Source organism: Manis pentadactyla, chromosome 1, assembly GCF_030020395.1.
Source record: "Manis pentadactyla isolate mManPen7 chromosome 1, mManPen7.hap1, whole genome shotgun sequence".
NCBI lineage: Eukaryota > Metazoa > Chordata > Mammalia > Pholidota > Manidae > Manis > Manis pentadactyla.
The window spans coordinates 191339502-191358141 of NC_080019.1; the positions used below are offsets into that span (position 1 = coordinate 191339502).

At 34.5% G+C, this 18640-nt stretch overlaps 1 protein-coding gene across 2 annotated transcripts in view; it reads right to left on the reverse strand.

Moving 5' to 3' along the window:
• Nucleotides 1-18640, reverse strand: part of BRWD1 (bromodomain and WD repeat domain containing 1) — a 132740-nt gene that overhangs the window by 15782 nt on the left and 98318 nt on the right. For both annotated transcript variants that reach the window (XM_036899281.2, XM_057504606.1), the window contains 10 exons: nucleotides 17208-17319; nucleotides 16541-16602; nucleotides 14219-14374; nucleotides 13883-14003; nucleotides 12806-12931; nucleotides 11304-11376; nucleotides 10331-10372; nucleotides 8583-8729; nucleotides 7800-7952; nucleotides 3573-3739 (listed from right to left, as the gene is read on the reverse strand). In XM_036899281.2, coding sequence (XP_036755176.2) covers nucleotides 3573-3739; nucleotides 7800-7952; nucleotides 8583-8729; nucleotides 10331-10372; nucleotides 11304-11376; nucleotides 12806-12931; nucleotides 13883-14003; nucleotides 14219-14374; nucleotides 16541-16602; nucleotides 17208-17319 — 1159 coding nt within the window. The remainder of the gene's footprint in view (nucleotides 1-3572; nucleotides 3740-7799; nucleotides 7953-8582; nucleotides 8730-10330; nucleotides 10373-11303; nucleotides 11377-12805; nucleotides 12932-13882; nucleotides 14004-14218; nucleotides 14375-16540; nucleotides 16603-17207; nucleotides 17320-18640) is intronic.

Genomic DNA, 18640 nt, shown 5'->3' on the forward strand with positions numbered 1-18640 from the left:
AAAGCTTAAAAATCTTCCTGGAAACGTGCAAGGTTGCACACATATTTGAGAAAGACTGGAGAGAACCCGGGTACCTATTCTTCTCTGGCTGACCTTCAGAATCTTATAGCTAGTAAAATACAAAGTAAACTATGCCCCACTTCACACATAGATCCCTTCAGAAAAGGGTAGAAGCCTTATGTAAGTGTTTAAGCACAAATTTCGAACCACTCAAGTCAGCTGGGCCAGCAAAACGACTAAGAAGGCAAGTGCAAATAACTTCTTTTTTTCTTTAAAGAGCAGCAGAGACTTCTCAGCAGTGAAACACTGTAGGGAAGACACATTCTACTGAACTGCTCTAATCAACTCACTAAACACAAAACCAGCAGCCACCCTCCATCACTGAGGGAAAAGGATCAGAATTTAGAACTGCTGCAATATATTAACAAAAATAGCAACCAGGAAAGCTGGGGAAAACGTGATTTCCAAAGTTGTCACATTATACTAGTAAGTATGTCTAGTTTTCATCCAGAAAAATCAAAAGACAAAAAGAAACTGGAACGTTTGCCCTTATACAGGGAAAAATGCAGTCAACAGAAATTATCTGAGAGGACCTAAATGTCGGATTAAAGATATTTAAGTCAACCATTATAAATGTCTGAAGAACTAAATGAACTGTTTACATAATTAAAATATGATGACAGAGAATACTGATAAACAGAAATTACAAAAAAACAAACCAAATAGAGACTGTGAAGTTGAGAAAGTACAGTAACTCAACAAGATGGGTCCCAAGAACAGATCTGAGCTGGTACAACAGTGAACTTCAATGTAGGTCAATAAAGATTATCCAGAGAGTAAACTCAAAATGGATCAAAGACCTGAATGTAAGTCATGAAACCATAAAACTCTTAGAAGGAAACATAGGCAAAAATCTCCTGAATATAAACATGAGCAACTTCCTCATGAACATAGCTCCCCAGGCAAGAGAAATAGAAGCAAAAATGAACAAATGGGACTATATCAAACTAAAAAGCTTCTGTACAGCAAAGGACACCATCAGTAGAACAAAAAGGCATCCCACAGTATGGGAGAACATATTCATAAATGACATATCCGATAAGGGGTTGACATCCAAAATATATAAAGAGCTCATGCACCTCAACAAACAGAAAGCAAATAATCCAATTAAAAAACAGGCAGATGATCTAAACAGACACTTCTCCAGAAAAGAAATTCAGATGGCCAACAGGCACAGGAAAAGATGCTCCACATCGCTAATCATCAGAAAAATGCAAATTAAAACCACAATGAGATATCACACCAGTTAGGATGGCCAACATCCAAAAGACAAACAACAAATGTTGGCAAGGATGTGGAGAAAAGGGGAACCCTCCTACATTGCTGGTGGGAATTAGTTAAACCACTGTGGAAAGCAGTATGGAGGTTCCTCAAAAAACTCAAAATAGAAATACCATTTGACCCAGGAATTCCACTCCTAGGAATTTACCCTAAGAATGCAGGAGCCCAATTTGAAAAAAACATATGCACCCCTATGCTTATTGCAGCACTATTTACAATAGCCAAGAAATGGAAACAACCTAAGTGTCCATCAGTAGATGAATGGATAAAGAAGATGTGGTAAACATACACAATGGAATATTATTCAGCCATAAGAAGAAAACAAATCCTACCATTTGCAACAACATGGATGGAGCTAGAGGGTATTATGTTCAGTGAAATAAGTCAAGCGGAGAAAGACAAGTACCAAATGATTTCACTTATCTGTAGAGAATAAGAACAAAAGCAAAAACTGAAGGAACAAAACAGCAGCAGACTCACAGAACCCAAGAATGGACTAACAGTTACCAAAGGGAAAGGGACTGGGGAGAATGGGTGGGAAGGGAGGGATAAGGAGGAAAAAGGGGCATTAATTACGATTAGCACACGTAATGTGGGGGGGTGAGGGCACAGGGAAGGCAGTATGACACACAGAAGTAGTGGTTCTATAGCATCTTACTATGCTGATGGACGGTGACTAATGGGGTATGTGGTGGGGACTTGATAATGGGGGGAGTCTAGTAACCATAATGTTGCTCATGTAATTGCACATTAATGATACCAAAAACTAAATAAATAAAAATCCAAATCCCCCTTTCTGCTTGAAATGATAAAATAAGCAAGCATTAAATACCAACATTATGACTCAAAAAAAAAAAAAATTATCCAGAGAGGAAAAACAGAGGGGAAAATACAAATGAAGAGTGCCTCAGAGCCCTGTAGGAGACCATTAATCATACCAACGTATGTAAAGTGGGAGCCCCAAATGGAGAGGAAAGGGGCAGAAAAAAATACCTGTAGAAACAATGGCTGAAATCCACCCAAACTTAATGAAAAACATCACATATCCACAGAGATGGACAAATTCCAAGAAAGATAACTCATAGAAATCTACACCTATACAAATCAACACTCAGTTGCAAGATAAAGACAGAGAAAATCTGGAAAGCACCAAGTGAAAAAAGCAACTCCATATGTACAAGGAACCTCAAAAGATTAATGGATGACCTCTCATCATAAACAGTGGAGTTCAGCAGGCAGTGGGATGAAATATTCAAAATGCTGAAATAAAAACATTCAGCTGAGAATTCTACATCCAGCAAAACTAGTCTCAAAATAATCCCAGATATACAAAGACTAACATAATTAACTGCTAGCACATCTACCTTACTTGAAATACTAAAGGACTTCAGACTGAAAAAAGCAACTACACTAAAAGGTAACTCAAATCTGCAAAACGAAAAAGACCACCAAGAAAGGTAATTATGCTTTATTCTTTTCTTGACTGATTTAAAAGACAACTGCATAAGATATAACATATAAAGATGTAATTGGTAAGACAATAATAGCACAAATGAGGAAAATAAGCTAAACTAGAGCAAAATTCTTGTATCTCTGGGAATTAAACAGCATTGTCTATACTAGGCTGCTATGATTTGAGATGAATAGTGTAATTCCCAGACCCTGAAGAAAACCATCAAGGGTAGAGTGCACCTTCAAAATGCACACTGAAAACAAACTAAACATTGAGTAACTCGATTTTCACATTTCAACACTTTAAAATACCTTTAAATTTGTATTAATGTAAACTATGTAGTGAAAGAGAATATAAAGAAATATTAAATTGCTGATAAAAAGAATAAACCCTGCATTTTTTTCTGCATTATATTTCTTTATAACTAATTCTCAGTAAAAATACAATGCATTGTATCTGACATTTCCCCTTATACAATCAAATGCTCAATAGCCTTACATAATAAATATGTGCCTCTTTGCAAAAGATAAATACTTTAAACGGTCCTTGGTTAAGATTTTTTTAAATGGATGCCTTTCATTAAATGCTCACAAATTAACACAATTACAAATCAGTGCAACAGCTCTGTATGCACAGAATGCATTAAAGTTGTAACAATGACTATGCTTGCTGAATATACTGTATCCTAAACAGATTAGGAATTTTTAAATAAAATTGAACAAGTATCACAACCTGAAATTTAAAAAAACTTTTTGAAGTTCTGCAATAACCAATTCACCTGATACTGTTGTTAGCTTGACTGACACGGTTACAGTTTTGTCGTCTCTTGAACCTCTGGCTTCTTCGAAGTTTCTCATTGAATTTTTGACCAATTTTAAAATCAGAGGAGATTTTCTTCATTTTTTCTTCAAATAAGGCAGACAGTCTCAAGGTCATACTGTAAATCTGAAAGGATATGAAAGCAAAACTAGAACTACAAAATACCTTCTAAAATCTTTTTCAGGAAAATTTTCATCATGGAGGCTACTTGCAACATACTGCATCACAGTGACAGGTAATGTCTGCTCCTTATTTTATCTACTTCCTCCCTTCCCTTCAATGATATCCACAAGAAACAGAAAAGCAGTTTCTGCTTAGATTTAAAAAAAAAAAATCTAGGGCTTATGTCTATGTCAGCGGTTCTCTATTGGCTTTGCCCATTATCACATCTATGTATACAAACTCAAAATATGTCCCTTTCTCCTTTATACCAGCCTCTATTTTCAATTTAACTGCCTTCGATGACACTTACATCTAAATGAAATTACAAACAAAATGTCTTTCATCCGGTAGAAGAAAATACACCCTAGAACATTTACGTATGTGAAAAGATGGTGTTTTAATAATTTTTACAATTAACATCAAATCTTTAACACCAATGTGATGTTAAGTGCACTATACATAACTTTTGGTAGAAGCAGTATTCTTTATATTCATCTACAATCATATCTGAAAGTAAGTTCAAAAGTCTAATGTTCACAGTTAGGACGGCCAATATCCAAAAGACAAGAAACAACAGATGCTGGTGAGGATGCAGAGAAAGGGGAACCCTCCTACACTGTTGGTGGGAATGTAAATTGGTTCAATCGTTGTGTAAAGCAATATGGAGGTTCCTCAAAAAACTGAAAATATAAATACCATTTGACCCAGGAATTTCACTCCTAAGAATTTACCCAGAGAAAACAAGATCCTTGATTTGAAAAGACATATGCACCCCTATTTTTACTGCTGCACTGTCTACAATAGCCAAGACATGGAAGCAACCTAAGTGTTCATCAGTAAATGAATGGGTAAGTGGTACAGATACACAATGGTATGGTATTCAGCCATAAAAAGAAAAAAAATTCTACCATATGCAACAACATGGATGGAGCTGGAGGGTATCATGCTCAGTGAAATAAGCCAGGTGGAGAAAGACAAGTACCAAATGATTTCACTCATTTGTGGAGTATAACAACAAAGCAAAACTGAAGGAACAAAAAAGCAGGAGACTCACAGACTCCAAGAAGGGACTAGCAGTTACCAAAGGGAGAGGGGTTGAGGAGGTTGGGTGGTGAGGGAGGGAGAAGGGGATTAAGGGGCACTTTAATTAGCAATCACAATATAGGTAAATCACCAGGAAGGCAGTACAGCATGGAGAAGACAAGTAATGACTCTACACCATCTTACTACACTGATGGACAGTGACTACAATAAGAGGGGGGAGACTTTGATAATACAGGTGAATGTAGAAAGCACAATGTTGTTCATGTGAAACCTTCATAAGACTGTATGCCAGTGACAGTTAAAAAAGTCTTATGTTCAAACGCTAAATATCAATTACTCTGATACATCGCAGAGGAGGATGGAGAGACTAAAGAACCTTTAAAAAAAAGTATGTGCTATACTTGAATTTCCTATACATTTCATGAATATACATACACAGATGTATATAAAAAGTAAAAATGTGAAATTTATAATCCTTCATCTTTGAAATCATTTTTGACATTTCCAGTATTTTGTACATATATTAGATGTATTATTTTCCTTCAAACCTGAATTCTAACATGTCACCTATTGTGACAATAGTGATTTTTTTCTTAATCATACTAAGTTTGAAACATCTATTGCCATTTTCATATGTTTTCTCGTTAGTTTTATATAAAACTCAGCAATGTTTGAATTGAACATAAATATTATTTAACAAAAATGGGTGTAAAATTACCCGCTTCTCATCTTAACAAAGGGTACGTATGAAAAACCCAGTTAACATCATACACAATGGTGAAAATACCGAACATTTCCCTAAGACCAGGAATGAGACAAGGATACCTGCTTTCACCACTACTATTCAACACTGTACTATAAATTCTAACCAGAGCAATTAGACAAGAAGATCATTCAAATTGCAAAGGTAGAAATAAACCTATATTCACAGATGACATGGTTCTATACATAAAAACAGAGATTTCACAGAAAAGTTATTGCCACTAATTAAGAGTTCAACAAAATTATAGGGTACAAGACCAACACACAAGAACCTTTGTATTTCTATATACTGATGAGCAATCACAAAAGGACATTAAAAAAAGTAATTACATATCAAATAGATTCTGAAACAACAGAATTTCTGGGAATAAATTTAACCATGGATATATAAGACTTGTCCCTGAAAATTGCAAAACACTGTTAGAAGAAATCAGACATAACTGAACAAACACATGGCATATTAAAGAATAGAAAGACTTAATATTGTCAAGATGTCAATACTGCCCAAAGCAATGTACACACACAATGCAAGCCCTATAAAATATTCAACAAACTTTTTTTTTTTTAAAAACAGAAATGGGAAAAGCTAAACCTCAAACTCATAGTTAATTGCAAGGGACCCTGCGCAGCCAAAACAATTTTGAAAAAGAACACAATGGGAGGACTCACACTTCTGATATCAAAACTTCCTACAAAGATACAGTTAAACACTATGGTACTGACATATTTACAGATGAATGGAACAGAACTGAGTTAAAAAATAAACCCATATATCTGTGGCTGATTTTCAAAAAGGGTGCCAAGTCCATTCAATGGAGAAAAAAACGTTTCTTCACAAACTATAAAACGGTGAACTGGACCTCTACATAATGTACAAATACTAGTTCAAAATGGATCAACAACTTAAATACTAAGAACTAAACCATAAAACTCTTAAAAGACACAAAATTACAAATGTAGGATTCAACTTACATGAAATGTCTACAACAGGCAAATTCACAGAGACAGAAAGTAGATGGTTATCAAGGGCTAAGGGAAGGGGAGAGTGTGGAGTTACTGCTTAATTATTACAGTTTGTCTGCAGGTAATGAAAGAATTTTAGAAATAGTTAGCAGTGATGGTTGAACAAAACTGATAGGTGAATTTAATTAATGCCACTGAATTGTACACTTAAAAAAGATTAAAATGATAAATGTTCCATCATACATATTAAACTGAAATTTTAAAAAATTTGCTAATGTACTATATCAAAAACCATTAAGTTGTGTGCTTCAAATGGGTGTGTTATGTCATGTTTCCTCAAATACCTATTTTTAAAAGCAGGGAAAGATATGAATGAAATTATTTTCTCCCAGGAAAGAAACAGTCTCATGAATGGTGAATAGCAGTTACTTTACAACATAAAGCTTGGGAAAATGTTAGGTTTGAATATTAAACTGATCCAATTGCAATATGGATATTGAATGCAATCAGAGTTCCCAAATTGAGACAAAAATTAAGTAATAAATTAAGTGAAATTATGGCAAAACGGTAATGATAGTGATAGTCACTGCGAAGAGACCAAGAAAATGTAGTATTATTAAGCAAGTGCTCTACTTTAAAATCTTACTTTTCAAGCTATTGCGATTTTAATTAACCAGCACATTAGCTACAAGAGTTTGTGAAAATTCATGAAGCGTACATGTGCACTTTAAGTACTGTTTATGCTTCAACACATTCTGAAAAGTTATCCAACATATATATAAAATTTTGGCAGAAATTCAGGAATGTACTATGTTCTTCATCCACTAGACGGCTTGTGTGTTTCTTTTCTGAATCAATCCAAATGCCATCAGTAGTCCTGCACCACTTCATATTTTCCTTTTCTTTTAATATTCTTAGAGTCTCCATCAGTAAGCTTCCAATCCACTTCTCAAGATTTCCACATGTATGAAAATAATTTTTCTCACTCTATGTATCTAATTCAAATCTGCTCATTTTTCACTAGTGCCCTCATTCCCTCACCAATCCTTTTTTCACAAAACTTGAAGAAAAATAAACATTAATTATTATAAGGTAACAGCAGCAGATGTCTAGGCAGTTGCAGGAGCTCTCCTAGTAGCAGCCTTATTTTATTAACTTGTTTGATGTTTCAACCTGTACCAGTGAATTCGTCACTAGAAAATTATCATTTACAAAGATCATGTATACTCGTTTTATGAACCACTTTTAAAATTACCTTTGATCTTTTGTTTGGTGTATATGCTTTTGCATTGCTAAATATCAACCGGATGTCTTTGCAAAATTCCAAAGGGCTGTCATAATTTCCTGCTTCTAAAGTTTCCCTTACTGTTCCAAAATCCATTGGAGTGTCTATAATATCTCGGTAGTCCTAGATTTTAAAAACAGTAATTAGTTCAAAGATTCAATTCCTGCTTTTAGAAATGTTAAGTGCATCAGATCTCTAAAATACTCAAAATGACAGAAGAGGGAAAGGGTAGCAGATCTTAAGAATCAGCAGTAATTTTTAAGAAGCCCAGACATACAGAGAAGAAACATACCAAAACATTACAGTTGGTAGCAGGATAAGAAATGGTTTCTACTTTTGTCTTCACGCTTGTCTATAATTTCCATGTTTTCTACATACCTCTGTGCTTTATTTTATAATCTCACTTATTTTTAAGTGTCATTTTCCATTCCTCTATTGGAAGAATGAAGACACATGCTTTTATCCAATTTGTAGTTATCCTGGGTCTGGGCCTACTTAGATAATAGATAACTAACCATACAGAATCCTCCACTGTGTGACAGTGATAAACTAAGTCTTAACCCACATTTCAAGAATGTCTATAAATTCAAGAAAACTGTGTAAAACAACTCTATAGCTGACTTAGTATCAAGAGAAAAAGTTAACATGAAGCCCCAACACCTCCCTCAATTAGAGCTGAATTTAAATAAATCTACACAAGCTTCTCTACACAAAAAAAGAAAAGCCTCAAACATTCCAATAATGGAAACTTACTGGATATTCAACCAAATCAACTGGTTGTCTAAATGGCTCTGAATCTTCACACTGAAAAATTAAGTTCACTAGTTCCTTACACTGTTTCTTCCAGTTGCTTTCAACATAGTTGGTTGCTTTGGTGCTCCTTTTTTTCCAATTATGGACCTAAAAATACACACAATATTAAAAGTTTCTCAATCTTGGTAAAGTCATGATGGTAAAAAAAAAAAAAAGATGCTGTCTTTTGTATTATTGTCATAAGAATGTGGCTACTTTTTCTGTCCAGTTGGAATAATGTTGCCCTCTGTTACTCTGAAAACATTTAGCATTCAAGCACTTACCTCCCAGTTTAAAAAATGTTTTCACAGAATATGAAGTATCACACTGGATCATGTGCTAGACAGAATAATGGCCCCAAATGGTCTATATCCTAATTCCAAGAACCTGTGATGACCATGTCACTTTGCATGGCAAAAAGGACTCCGCAGATTGACTGAAGGTGCTGATCCTAAAATGGCAAGACTGTCCTAGATTACCAGGTTGGTAAAAGACTGAGGCAGAAGGGTCAGAATCAAGAGATGGGAAGATGCTACACTGCTGGCTTGAAGATGGCAGAGGGGCCACAAGCCTCTAGAAGCTGGAATACACAAGGAAAACAGATTCTACTGCAGTGTCCAAAAGGGAACACAGCTATGCTGTCGCTTTGATTTTAGCCCAGTGAGATCCATTTCCAACCTCTACAGAACTGTAAGATAGGATTTTTACGTTTTAAGCCACTAGATTTGTAATTTGCTACAGCAGCTATAGCAAACAAATACTAAACAGACACTAACCATTTGGGAGTCTGTTTAGAAATGAAATTTTGTGAAAATAACAATCAGATGACAATAATTCAAATCTAACTTTGCAATGTTATTTGGGGATAGCAGAATAGGAAAAACTAATGTAATATAAGCTTATATTTGGGCAACATTTGAATTAAATTTAAAATGGTAACATTTTTTAAAATTAATGGTCTTTACTTTTAATTAACATATTATATTAAAACTTCAAGAGCTACTGGTGACACCACACTTCTCCAAACATCCAAAACTTATTCCATATATTGTTCTCCCTAACCCCATGTTCCCAACAATGCTCATTTTAACAACAGGTTCAGTCACCAAATCCTAGTTAATCTTTCGTTTAAAAAGGTCTCATCTTCTTCCCTTCCTCTCCATTCCAAGCAAAAACTATCCTTGACTAGTTTCCCATCTTCACTCCTAGATGTATGCAATGAACTCTGGACTTCCTTTTTATTACCTACCCTTTTGTCCTCCAGCATATATTTATCTATTTCGGCTATGCAATTGATTCTCTACTTTAAATGTAAATGAAATCCCTGGTTTTCAGTGTCACCATAATCTGCTTCCAACATAACGGCAGACAGAGCCACTTTCTTCACTCCCACATTCAACCCCTACAACCCATCAGACCAATGTCCTCATGAGCCCATCAACATACCAACTCTCTACTTCTCTGGCTTAGATCATAATATCCCCTACTTTTTAATGTCCCCTTACTGTCTCATTCTGAGAATGTAGTTCAAATCCCAATTATTCCACTAAACTTTACCACTACCCACCTTTCGTAATTTCTCCCATTTCACTTATATAATGTTCACTAGCAATATCAATGTAACTTTTCAAAGACAACACTTAAAGCTTAGGGTGACTTTAAAACAAAGGATAAGTGAATAACAAAAGCCAATAAGGCAATTAACTTACTTTCCTTCTTCCCGAAGATGTTTTTGGAAGATCACTGTCATCCTGGGAATAAAAATCAGAGCACCGTCAGTATTAAAACTCTCATTAGAAATGTAAAAATCTTAACAAAAAGCACATGAAAAACATTAGGTCTTATGAGGGTTATAACTTGTTATAAAAATCTCAGAAGACAGACTATCAGATGACCTTTGTGCCACCCAGACTCCAACAAAACAGCCATTCTAAAAAACCCTAAATTTACACCCCATTAAGTCCAAAAAGTAGCTATAAAAAGTGACTTTGTGCACAATATAAACAGAACATGCACAAGCACCTTTACCTGTGTGTTTTACCTCCACTTATAAAACCCCAGAAACCATCTCCTACAGTTCCTGGATTTCATACTCCACATATTTTCTTATTCCCTAAACCATTTTTATCCCAATATAAATTATGAAAAGCAGTGAACTACAAGTTTGTGTAAAATTGACACTATTGTCTTTTTAAAATATATGCATACTGCAACTCCATATTAAGAGCCTGATTCTGTATGAGTGAAATCACACACCATACAACTTGCCTTAACTTACATCCTCAATACAATCCTGAGGGAATGACTTTAGGGAACTCTGAACAGGTAAAGTTCACTAATTTTTAATTGCATTTAAACCCAACTCTCAGTATTGGTTTTACCAAAAATATTCCCAAGGTTATTTCTTATGTTTTCCTCTAGCTACAATTTAGAAAGAGAATGTATTTCTCAGCTACACTTACTCATTGGACATATTTTGCTTATTTGTTACCAATTACTGGCTAAATCTACCTCACTGACCATCTTATTCAAAAACATATTTTCATCAAGTCCCCTATTTTGATAGTTCATTAGAATATAACAAGAATTGATATAGGTAAACAACATTTTCTATCTTACTCATTTTTAAAGTTACCATTTGAGAATTAACAAAAGTCATTTAAAAAGTGACAGAATTCATACCAAATCCTCAGCATTTTGCCCATCATTTTCAGAAGTGTTAGAAAGTTCTGAGATACTTGTACAGTCTTGATTCCTATAAAACAATTTTTTACTTTTTTAACAGTATGTAAATATAGTTACTATTGCTAAAGATTCAAACTGCAGGTTAAGGTAGAAAACAGTTCTCCAACTATGCATATCTAATTTCAAGCAGAGGAATATCAGGTTTTAACCCTTAGTGTACACAACTGACCATTTCAGAATACTGAAAGCTTTTTAACAGTTAAGTATGTATAGAAATGAAGCTGGTAATCCAGAAATAACATATGGATGGCCCCAACTGGGTGAAAACACAATGAATTTTTCTAAGTATCATCACTAGTTATATTTGTACACTGAGTACCAGGTAAACGGCTAATTCAAGATAAGTGAATAGAAGGGAAAAAGCAGAAATTAGAGCAAATTATTCTTAACCTCCCTGTACACAAAGAAGACAGAATGCTACAGTAGAGCTATCTGGGCATAAAGGAAATGAAAATGGGTATGTGATCTCCCTGAAGCAAAAGAGGGGATGAGGTAGTATGTCCAAGTTCTTCAGATATAGAGTAGATTCATGCCAGGAAAGTGAGACAGACTAGAATCAGTTATTCCCCAGTTTGTAGCTAGGTGCTGAAAATGGTAAGACAGTTTATAATCTACCTTCTCCAATATATGATTCTTTTAAAGAATTTTTATAATTATGGGGAAAAGGTATGTAACATCACATAGCAGAACTCATTAATTCTAAAAGAAACAGGCTGAGTGATATGTTTAAAGTCAACACAAAATGTTCACCAGGACAGATGGGGTCAGAACCTGGATCTCAATTTCCAAATCACTTTTCATCCTACTATTCCAAACTGATTTCTCAATGCAAGAAAGTGTTTGGAATATTCATTCATACATATAATACAAGCACTCTCAGAAGATACAATCCAAAATAGATTAAAACTCAGTCTAATCATAAGACAACATCCAACAAACCCAAATTCAGTACACTCTACAAAATACGTGGCCAATACTCATAAAAAAATGATCCTGAGGGAGAGGAACCACTGGGCAGCAGACAAAAGCAGACTTAAGAAAAAAAGACAATGAATGCAATGCAGACTCAGGATTGGATCCTGAAACAGAAAAAGGACAGAGACACAAAAACTGAGTAAATCCAAGTTCATTCTACACTTCAGTCAATAGTATTGCACCAAGGATAATTTCTTAATGTTTCATTAAGGACACCACAGTTTTGTAAACTGATAACCCCAAGGGACAACTTGGTGAAGGGTATATACAGGACAAATAGTAGAACAACTGGGCTGTTCAACTTCTCGTTCCTTTACTGAAATTATAATCACAGTAAGTATGTAAAGAAATGTTATTTAACGTAACACACATAAAGGGTTAATTAAGAAAGCAAAATTAAGAACTGGGCAATTCCAAAAACACAATGTGCAAAGTCATTTTTGCACATCTATGAAGTCACTTACCTGATAAACTTTAGAAGTTGGCCAGTTATCTTCTTTGCTGATCTTGCAATTACACTCTCAGGTTCATTAAATGTTCTTGCATTATGTTCTATATATCTGACTTCCCAAACTAATGCAGATAGCCTCCTTCAAAATACAAAGTAGACAACTGAGCGCTTAGAAAATGAAAAGACAGAAACCAAGTAAAAATATCCATGTTAAGACAGCACAATACATTAATTAAGCCATAAGTGCAAAGTTTTAAAGAATAACCTTCTAATTTTATCAACCTGATCACAGTCATAAGCAATTATATTGGAAGTTGAAACAGAGAATACAATTAAGGCCCAAAAATCTGAACAGATCATTTAATCACATCCAGAAAGCCAACAGAGCAGCCCTCCCTTTTCACATTGCTTATAGGTACATGTGAATCTATTGAAACTTGATGGAGAAAGCATGTTAAATACTGTCAATCCTAAAACAGTCAATCTCACTGGCAAAATAGCTTCTGACCAAATGCACATTCTTATGTTTGACTACAGACATAAATTATACCAACAATGTGGACGCAAGAAGTCAGTTTTTTGTAATGGTAATTTCTCCAGTTGCGTATAAAAAGTAAAATACTACCGACTGCTTAAAGAACCCACTAAGGATAGGAAACTTCAAAGTTTTATCAGTGCTCCAGAAGTCACAGACAGAAAGCTGATGACTTGGAACTCATCCTTCAAATGCCAAAGGCCAATTAACTAAATTAAATTTTATTTTTAAATGAGTAGCTAATTAGGAATGTTAACATACAAGTAAAAAAAATGTAATTTGTAAGAAAAACAGCTTACTAAATACTGAGGAATGAGACATGATATTCTTTCATTATCTGGATTCTATTCATACGTACCCACAGGCATCTATCTAACAACACCTTACACATAGAATCAAGTAAAATTACTATAATGAGAGAAGAAAATGAAACAGAAAACAATGTCAATCACCCACATTCCACCTTTGTCACCATCAATCACTACTATCTCTGTTTACTCTAGTTGGTATGGCCAAATACCTTTTCAAAATATTTTTAAAGTAGGTTTCTACTACCTGTAAAATCTATTAACAAGTCTCATTCGAATTGTGTAAAGGTCAGTTGGATAAGCTACTACGGTGCAGTACTTCGGGTATGTACACAGATCAACTGGACCCGCAAAAGCTGCTGCTATATCTGTGGGAGAAACAGAAGAATTTTTATCAGGGCATTAATTAAGTGCTATTTCTCTACAAATCATCTGCAAAACAGAGCTATATTTAACATCAAAGACTTAATCCAAATGAAGGAATAGAATCTGTAGTGAAGAATATAACTACGACTATGATACTTTAAAACTACATTTATGGAAAACTTGAACATGAAACTTTTCATAGTAAAGAAAAACTTACCGAGATTCAAAAGTTGATCTATACCACTAATAATTCGTTCGCATTCTTCATCTCTTGATTTTTGACCCCATTCACCATCTTGTGGCTTGTACAGCAATTTCTCTAGCTCATCTAAAGTGACAGAAATGCTAGCTCCTAATTCTTCAGGGGGATCAACTATGAATTCCATCAAAAAAACAAGAAAAAAATCAAACCAATCAACAAATGTACATTGTAAGTTCAATAGTCACAGCTCATAAGACACTATAAAGAAAAAAGTACTTACTTTATAGCAAAGAAACCTAGCAGACACCACCTAATCAAATGATTAAAGTTAACAACCCCAGTAATAGGAAAAAGTGATATTCTGTGCCTCCTGATATGATATATTGAAAGGACTACAGCATTGGGCCTATGAAAATCTTGCCAAAACACGGGCCCTGAGTTTAATTATGAAGAAATAACAGGTAAGTCCAAACTGAGGAAAATTCTAGAAAATAATGAGCCAATCTTCAAAAATGTCATGGTCATGCTATGGCAATAAAATCTAGTGTGTGAAAGGACATTAGGACAAGGGTCAAGAATAAGGTCTAAATATTAGAATTGAATCAGTGGTAATTTCCTGATTTTGAGGACAGCACTGTAGTTATATAAAATGTTAAGATTTGAGTAAACTGAGTATTCAGAAATTCTTTGTACTTTTGTAATATTCTATAAGCCTAAAATTATTTCAAAATGAAATGTTAAAAAAGTACAATAAAAACTGGTAATAGACTGGAGCATTTTTTTGAAAAAGAAAAAGAGGCAATGTAAATATTCAGGGAACATTTTTATGAAAATTATAAATAAAAGGAGAAAAATGTCAAGAGGACTAGAAGATAAACTTGTCAGCCTAACAATCTGATTGGTAAAACGGTATTTTATCATTTTTAATATACAATTTACAAGACTGTTAATGCAACTGAGCCTCTCTCCATAGGCCCTTCAGAATTATTATTCTTCCAGCTGTCTTTTGACAATTCTAAATGCTTACTGGCCTCATCAATGTGTAAAATCTCTTTATAGAAAGTGCTTTCACTGACTTGTAATATCCTTTGCAAAGGAGCCAGATGGCTTGGGTGAAAATCCAAATTCCTGTCCTTTCTAGATGTGTGTGACTTTAGACAACTAGAAACTCTCTTGAGCCTTTTATTGTTTCTCCATTTGTAAGATTAATTACAGACCATGAACTGTGGAGTAGGATTAAAAGAATTGATACATACAAAGTTCTAAGAAACAGAGAAGACCTCAAAAAACAATAGTTTTGTCATATACTTTATGTATTGCATAAATAATTTCATATTGCTAAATGTTGTAAGATACTAAGTTCAAAAGAAAACCTAACAAAGGGAATTATTTGTGACTTTCAAGAATGCAGTTATTAGAAAAGAATTTTTTGGAGGAAAAAAAACATAAAAAACCCTCATTTCCATAAAAATCCTTATTTCCAAAGTAAAGCCAAGAAAATGGCTGATGGAGATGTTACACGAAGTGAAAGGGCTGGCCCCTAAGGCAGACGCAGGAAAAAGTCATGGAGCAAAGATTTCAGAGGTCAAAAATGGTAGAGGTGAAGAACAAAAGTTTATGTTTTTATGTTGAATAAACACTAGCAGAAAAGAAAGCTTGACAGTGAAGATATGGAGGCAAAAGATACAGAGCACCCCTTCAAAAACTTTAGCAGGAGGAAAATAGATGAATGACTAACACGTTCAATAAAACCAAATGGAAGACAGAGACAAATCCTAACTCAAATGGAAAAAGGGAGAACACCACTACAAGCATCGGAGGGAATGAACAAAGCATGAGGAATGGGTCCAACAGAAGTTAAAAGCAGTGGGATGGCAAGCCCTGGAGGCAGCAACCGCTTGGAACAAAGACATCTGCAGCTTGCAGGAAAGGAACTGGCAATCCACAGGAACACAGAACTGAGTTGAGTTAAAGCAGAAGACAGATGGAAGTCAATCTGGAGCTTTTCTCTGAGGGAAGAACAAGGGCCAAATTGTGTAAGGACAAGGAAAGGGAAATGGCGGCCACACTGAAGGAGGTCAGGAAGAGTTTTAAGTCAGGGTTACATGAAAAATGAGCCTGACACACTAACATACAACCAACATCAAGCTGGAAATAGGGTAAGAATTAATGAGCCAGATACAAATAATTCTGCTGACTTCTTTTAGTAAAGTTCATGATTATAGTAACAATTTGAGAACATTTCTCAAAAGAATACAAATGTGCTCTGTGTGCATTAGTTAAGACTAAAAATTGAAAACAAAGGTGATATATTTTCATTACTTAAAAATTACATACCATTATCAGGAATTGGTTCCATGTCCCAGGGGCTAAGTTTTTCGATTTCAGTATTGTCCCACCTTTAAAATAAAACATAAGTCTGGTTAACCTTTCATAAAGACAACTTAACTGCTAAAACCTAGGTGTCTACTACAAGAGTAAACAAAAAGGTAGAAAATGTTAGAGTCAACTCATTGTAGCAATGAAAGTTTAAATATTAGCAGTTGTTTTTTTAAAGATACACTGTAAAAAGGAAGTGTAAAAATGTACTGCAGATTAAAGGACAAAACCAGAAATGTATGTAAGGATACAGCTAGGATACAGAAATATATCCAGAGTAAGTGAAGAAAAACTCAAATCCACAGCCAATGAAAAGGCAACAAAGATTTTTTTGAATGAGGGAAGTGTACTATGTGCCTGAGCAGAGATCTTGCAATACTAGGTTGAGGAAGTATTAGAAGACTACTGAAATGGTTCCAGGAAAGCAAGCAGAGTCTACACATGAGGTACTAGTAAGCAGGAAACAAAAGTAGTGTGCTAGAGACACTACAGAGGAGAGACTGGTAGGACTTATAACAGATTAAATCATGGTTTTGTTTCACCTGAAATGTGATGGTTATTCATATTAACAACCCGTCACAATGAATGAATGTTTGCAGATGATTCATTTCACCTGCATACAGACCTAACAATGTAACACTGGAAATGACTATCAGGGTACTGCGGCTGATAAGGCTCTTGACTCAGCACTGTTCCAAACCACCAAGCATCATCAATGATAGAGCGGAACCTGTCACCTATAAGAGGAAACACCTGAGACATTAATCTGCTAACATTAACATTTTTAATTTATAGAATATTGTGATGCATATAAAACAAAGTATATTTGTATCTTAAAATCAACCATCCTTCCCCACTTCCCAGCAATCTTCAGTGATAAAACAGATCTAAAAAAGATGTTACACTCAGCAATTTACTGAAGGTGTATAACCATACAACAGACTAAAATAGCCTATGACTAAAGTTCCACTTTTTAGTAGACCCAAACACCCACTCCAAAATAAGTTCTATTAGGTTTTATAACATGAGACAAATAACAAAGTTTGACAACACTCAGAATCTTTTACAGGGTATACTATCAATGAATACTTGTTAAATAAGTATATTAAATACATATACTTATGAAACATGTCATTTCCTGAAGAATAAAGCAAAGTATAAAAGTAAGCATGATTAGAATCTAATCAGTGATTATTCTAAAACTGGCCACATAAAACAGTGTTTTAATTCTTAAGATCTCATAATAAAAATCAGGTCCAAATGTACCCTCAAAAATTCTTATATACTTATTTAAAAGAACTAAACATCCAGATATTCCATTATCTCAGCGTAATATAAAAGCAGGTAAGCAAATTGTAAGAGGGCTCCTCTATAAACCAAAGTAACTCTATAAACCAAATTATACACATTTTCTGAAGGTACTCTACACTTCTAGAGAAATAAACTGTATTTGATCTTCGCTTCACACATTTTACAAAAGAAAACATAGATTGCTGTAATAACACTATTGCTTCCTTCTCATCCACCCTACTGTTTTCAAGACAAAATCTGTAAGAAAAGAGTCACTTATCCAGCATTAATAATTCTTTGGTAGAGGGACTCTCTTGTCCCCTCCTGGCGTGAGCCAGGAGCTCTGTCCTCTTGCTTTACCTCTAAATAAAAGCCTCTCACTTGCTCTCCTAAAAAAAAAAATTCTTTGGTAGATTTACGATTCCTCCTTCAAAATAGAGTTTCACAGAAATAATATGAACCAAAATTAAAGCTACATTTCACCCCCAAGAAAGAGAATATTTACAAATAGTCTTGAATAAATAAAGTACCCTTACAATGAATTCTATTAAACTGAAAAAAAATTACAATATTTTCACACAAAAAATTACAATAAGCAATGTTACAACGATCAGAGCTATGTTTTGAGGTTAATATATTTTCAAATTCATACATTGTTTTTAAGCATATTTTACTGCAAACTCACTAGAAACTAGTAAAGCCCATCATCTCCTCTACCCATCTACCATTAATAAAACTCTACTTCTGATACTATTTTACTAATACAAA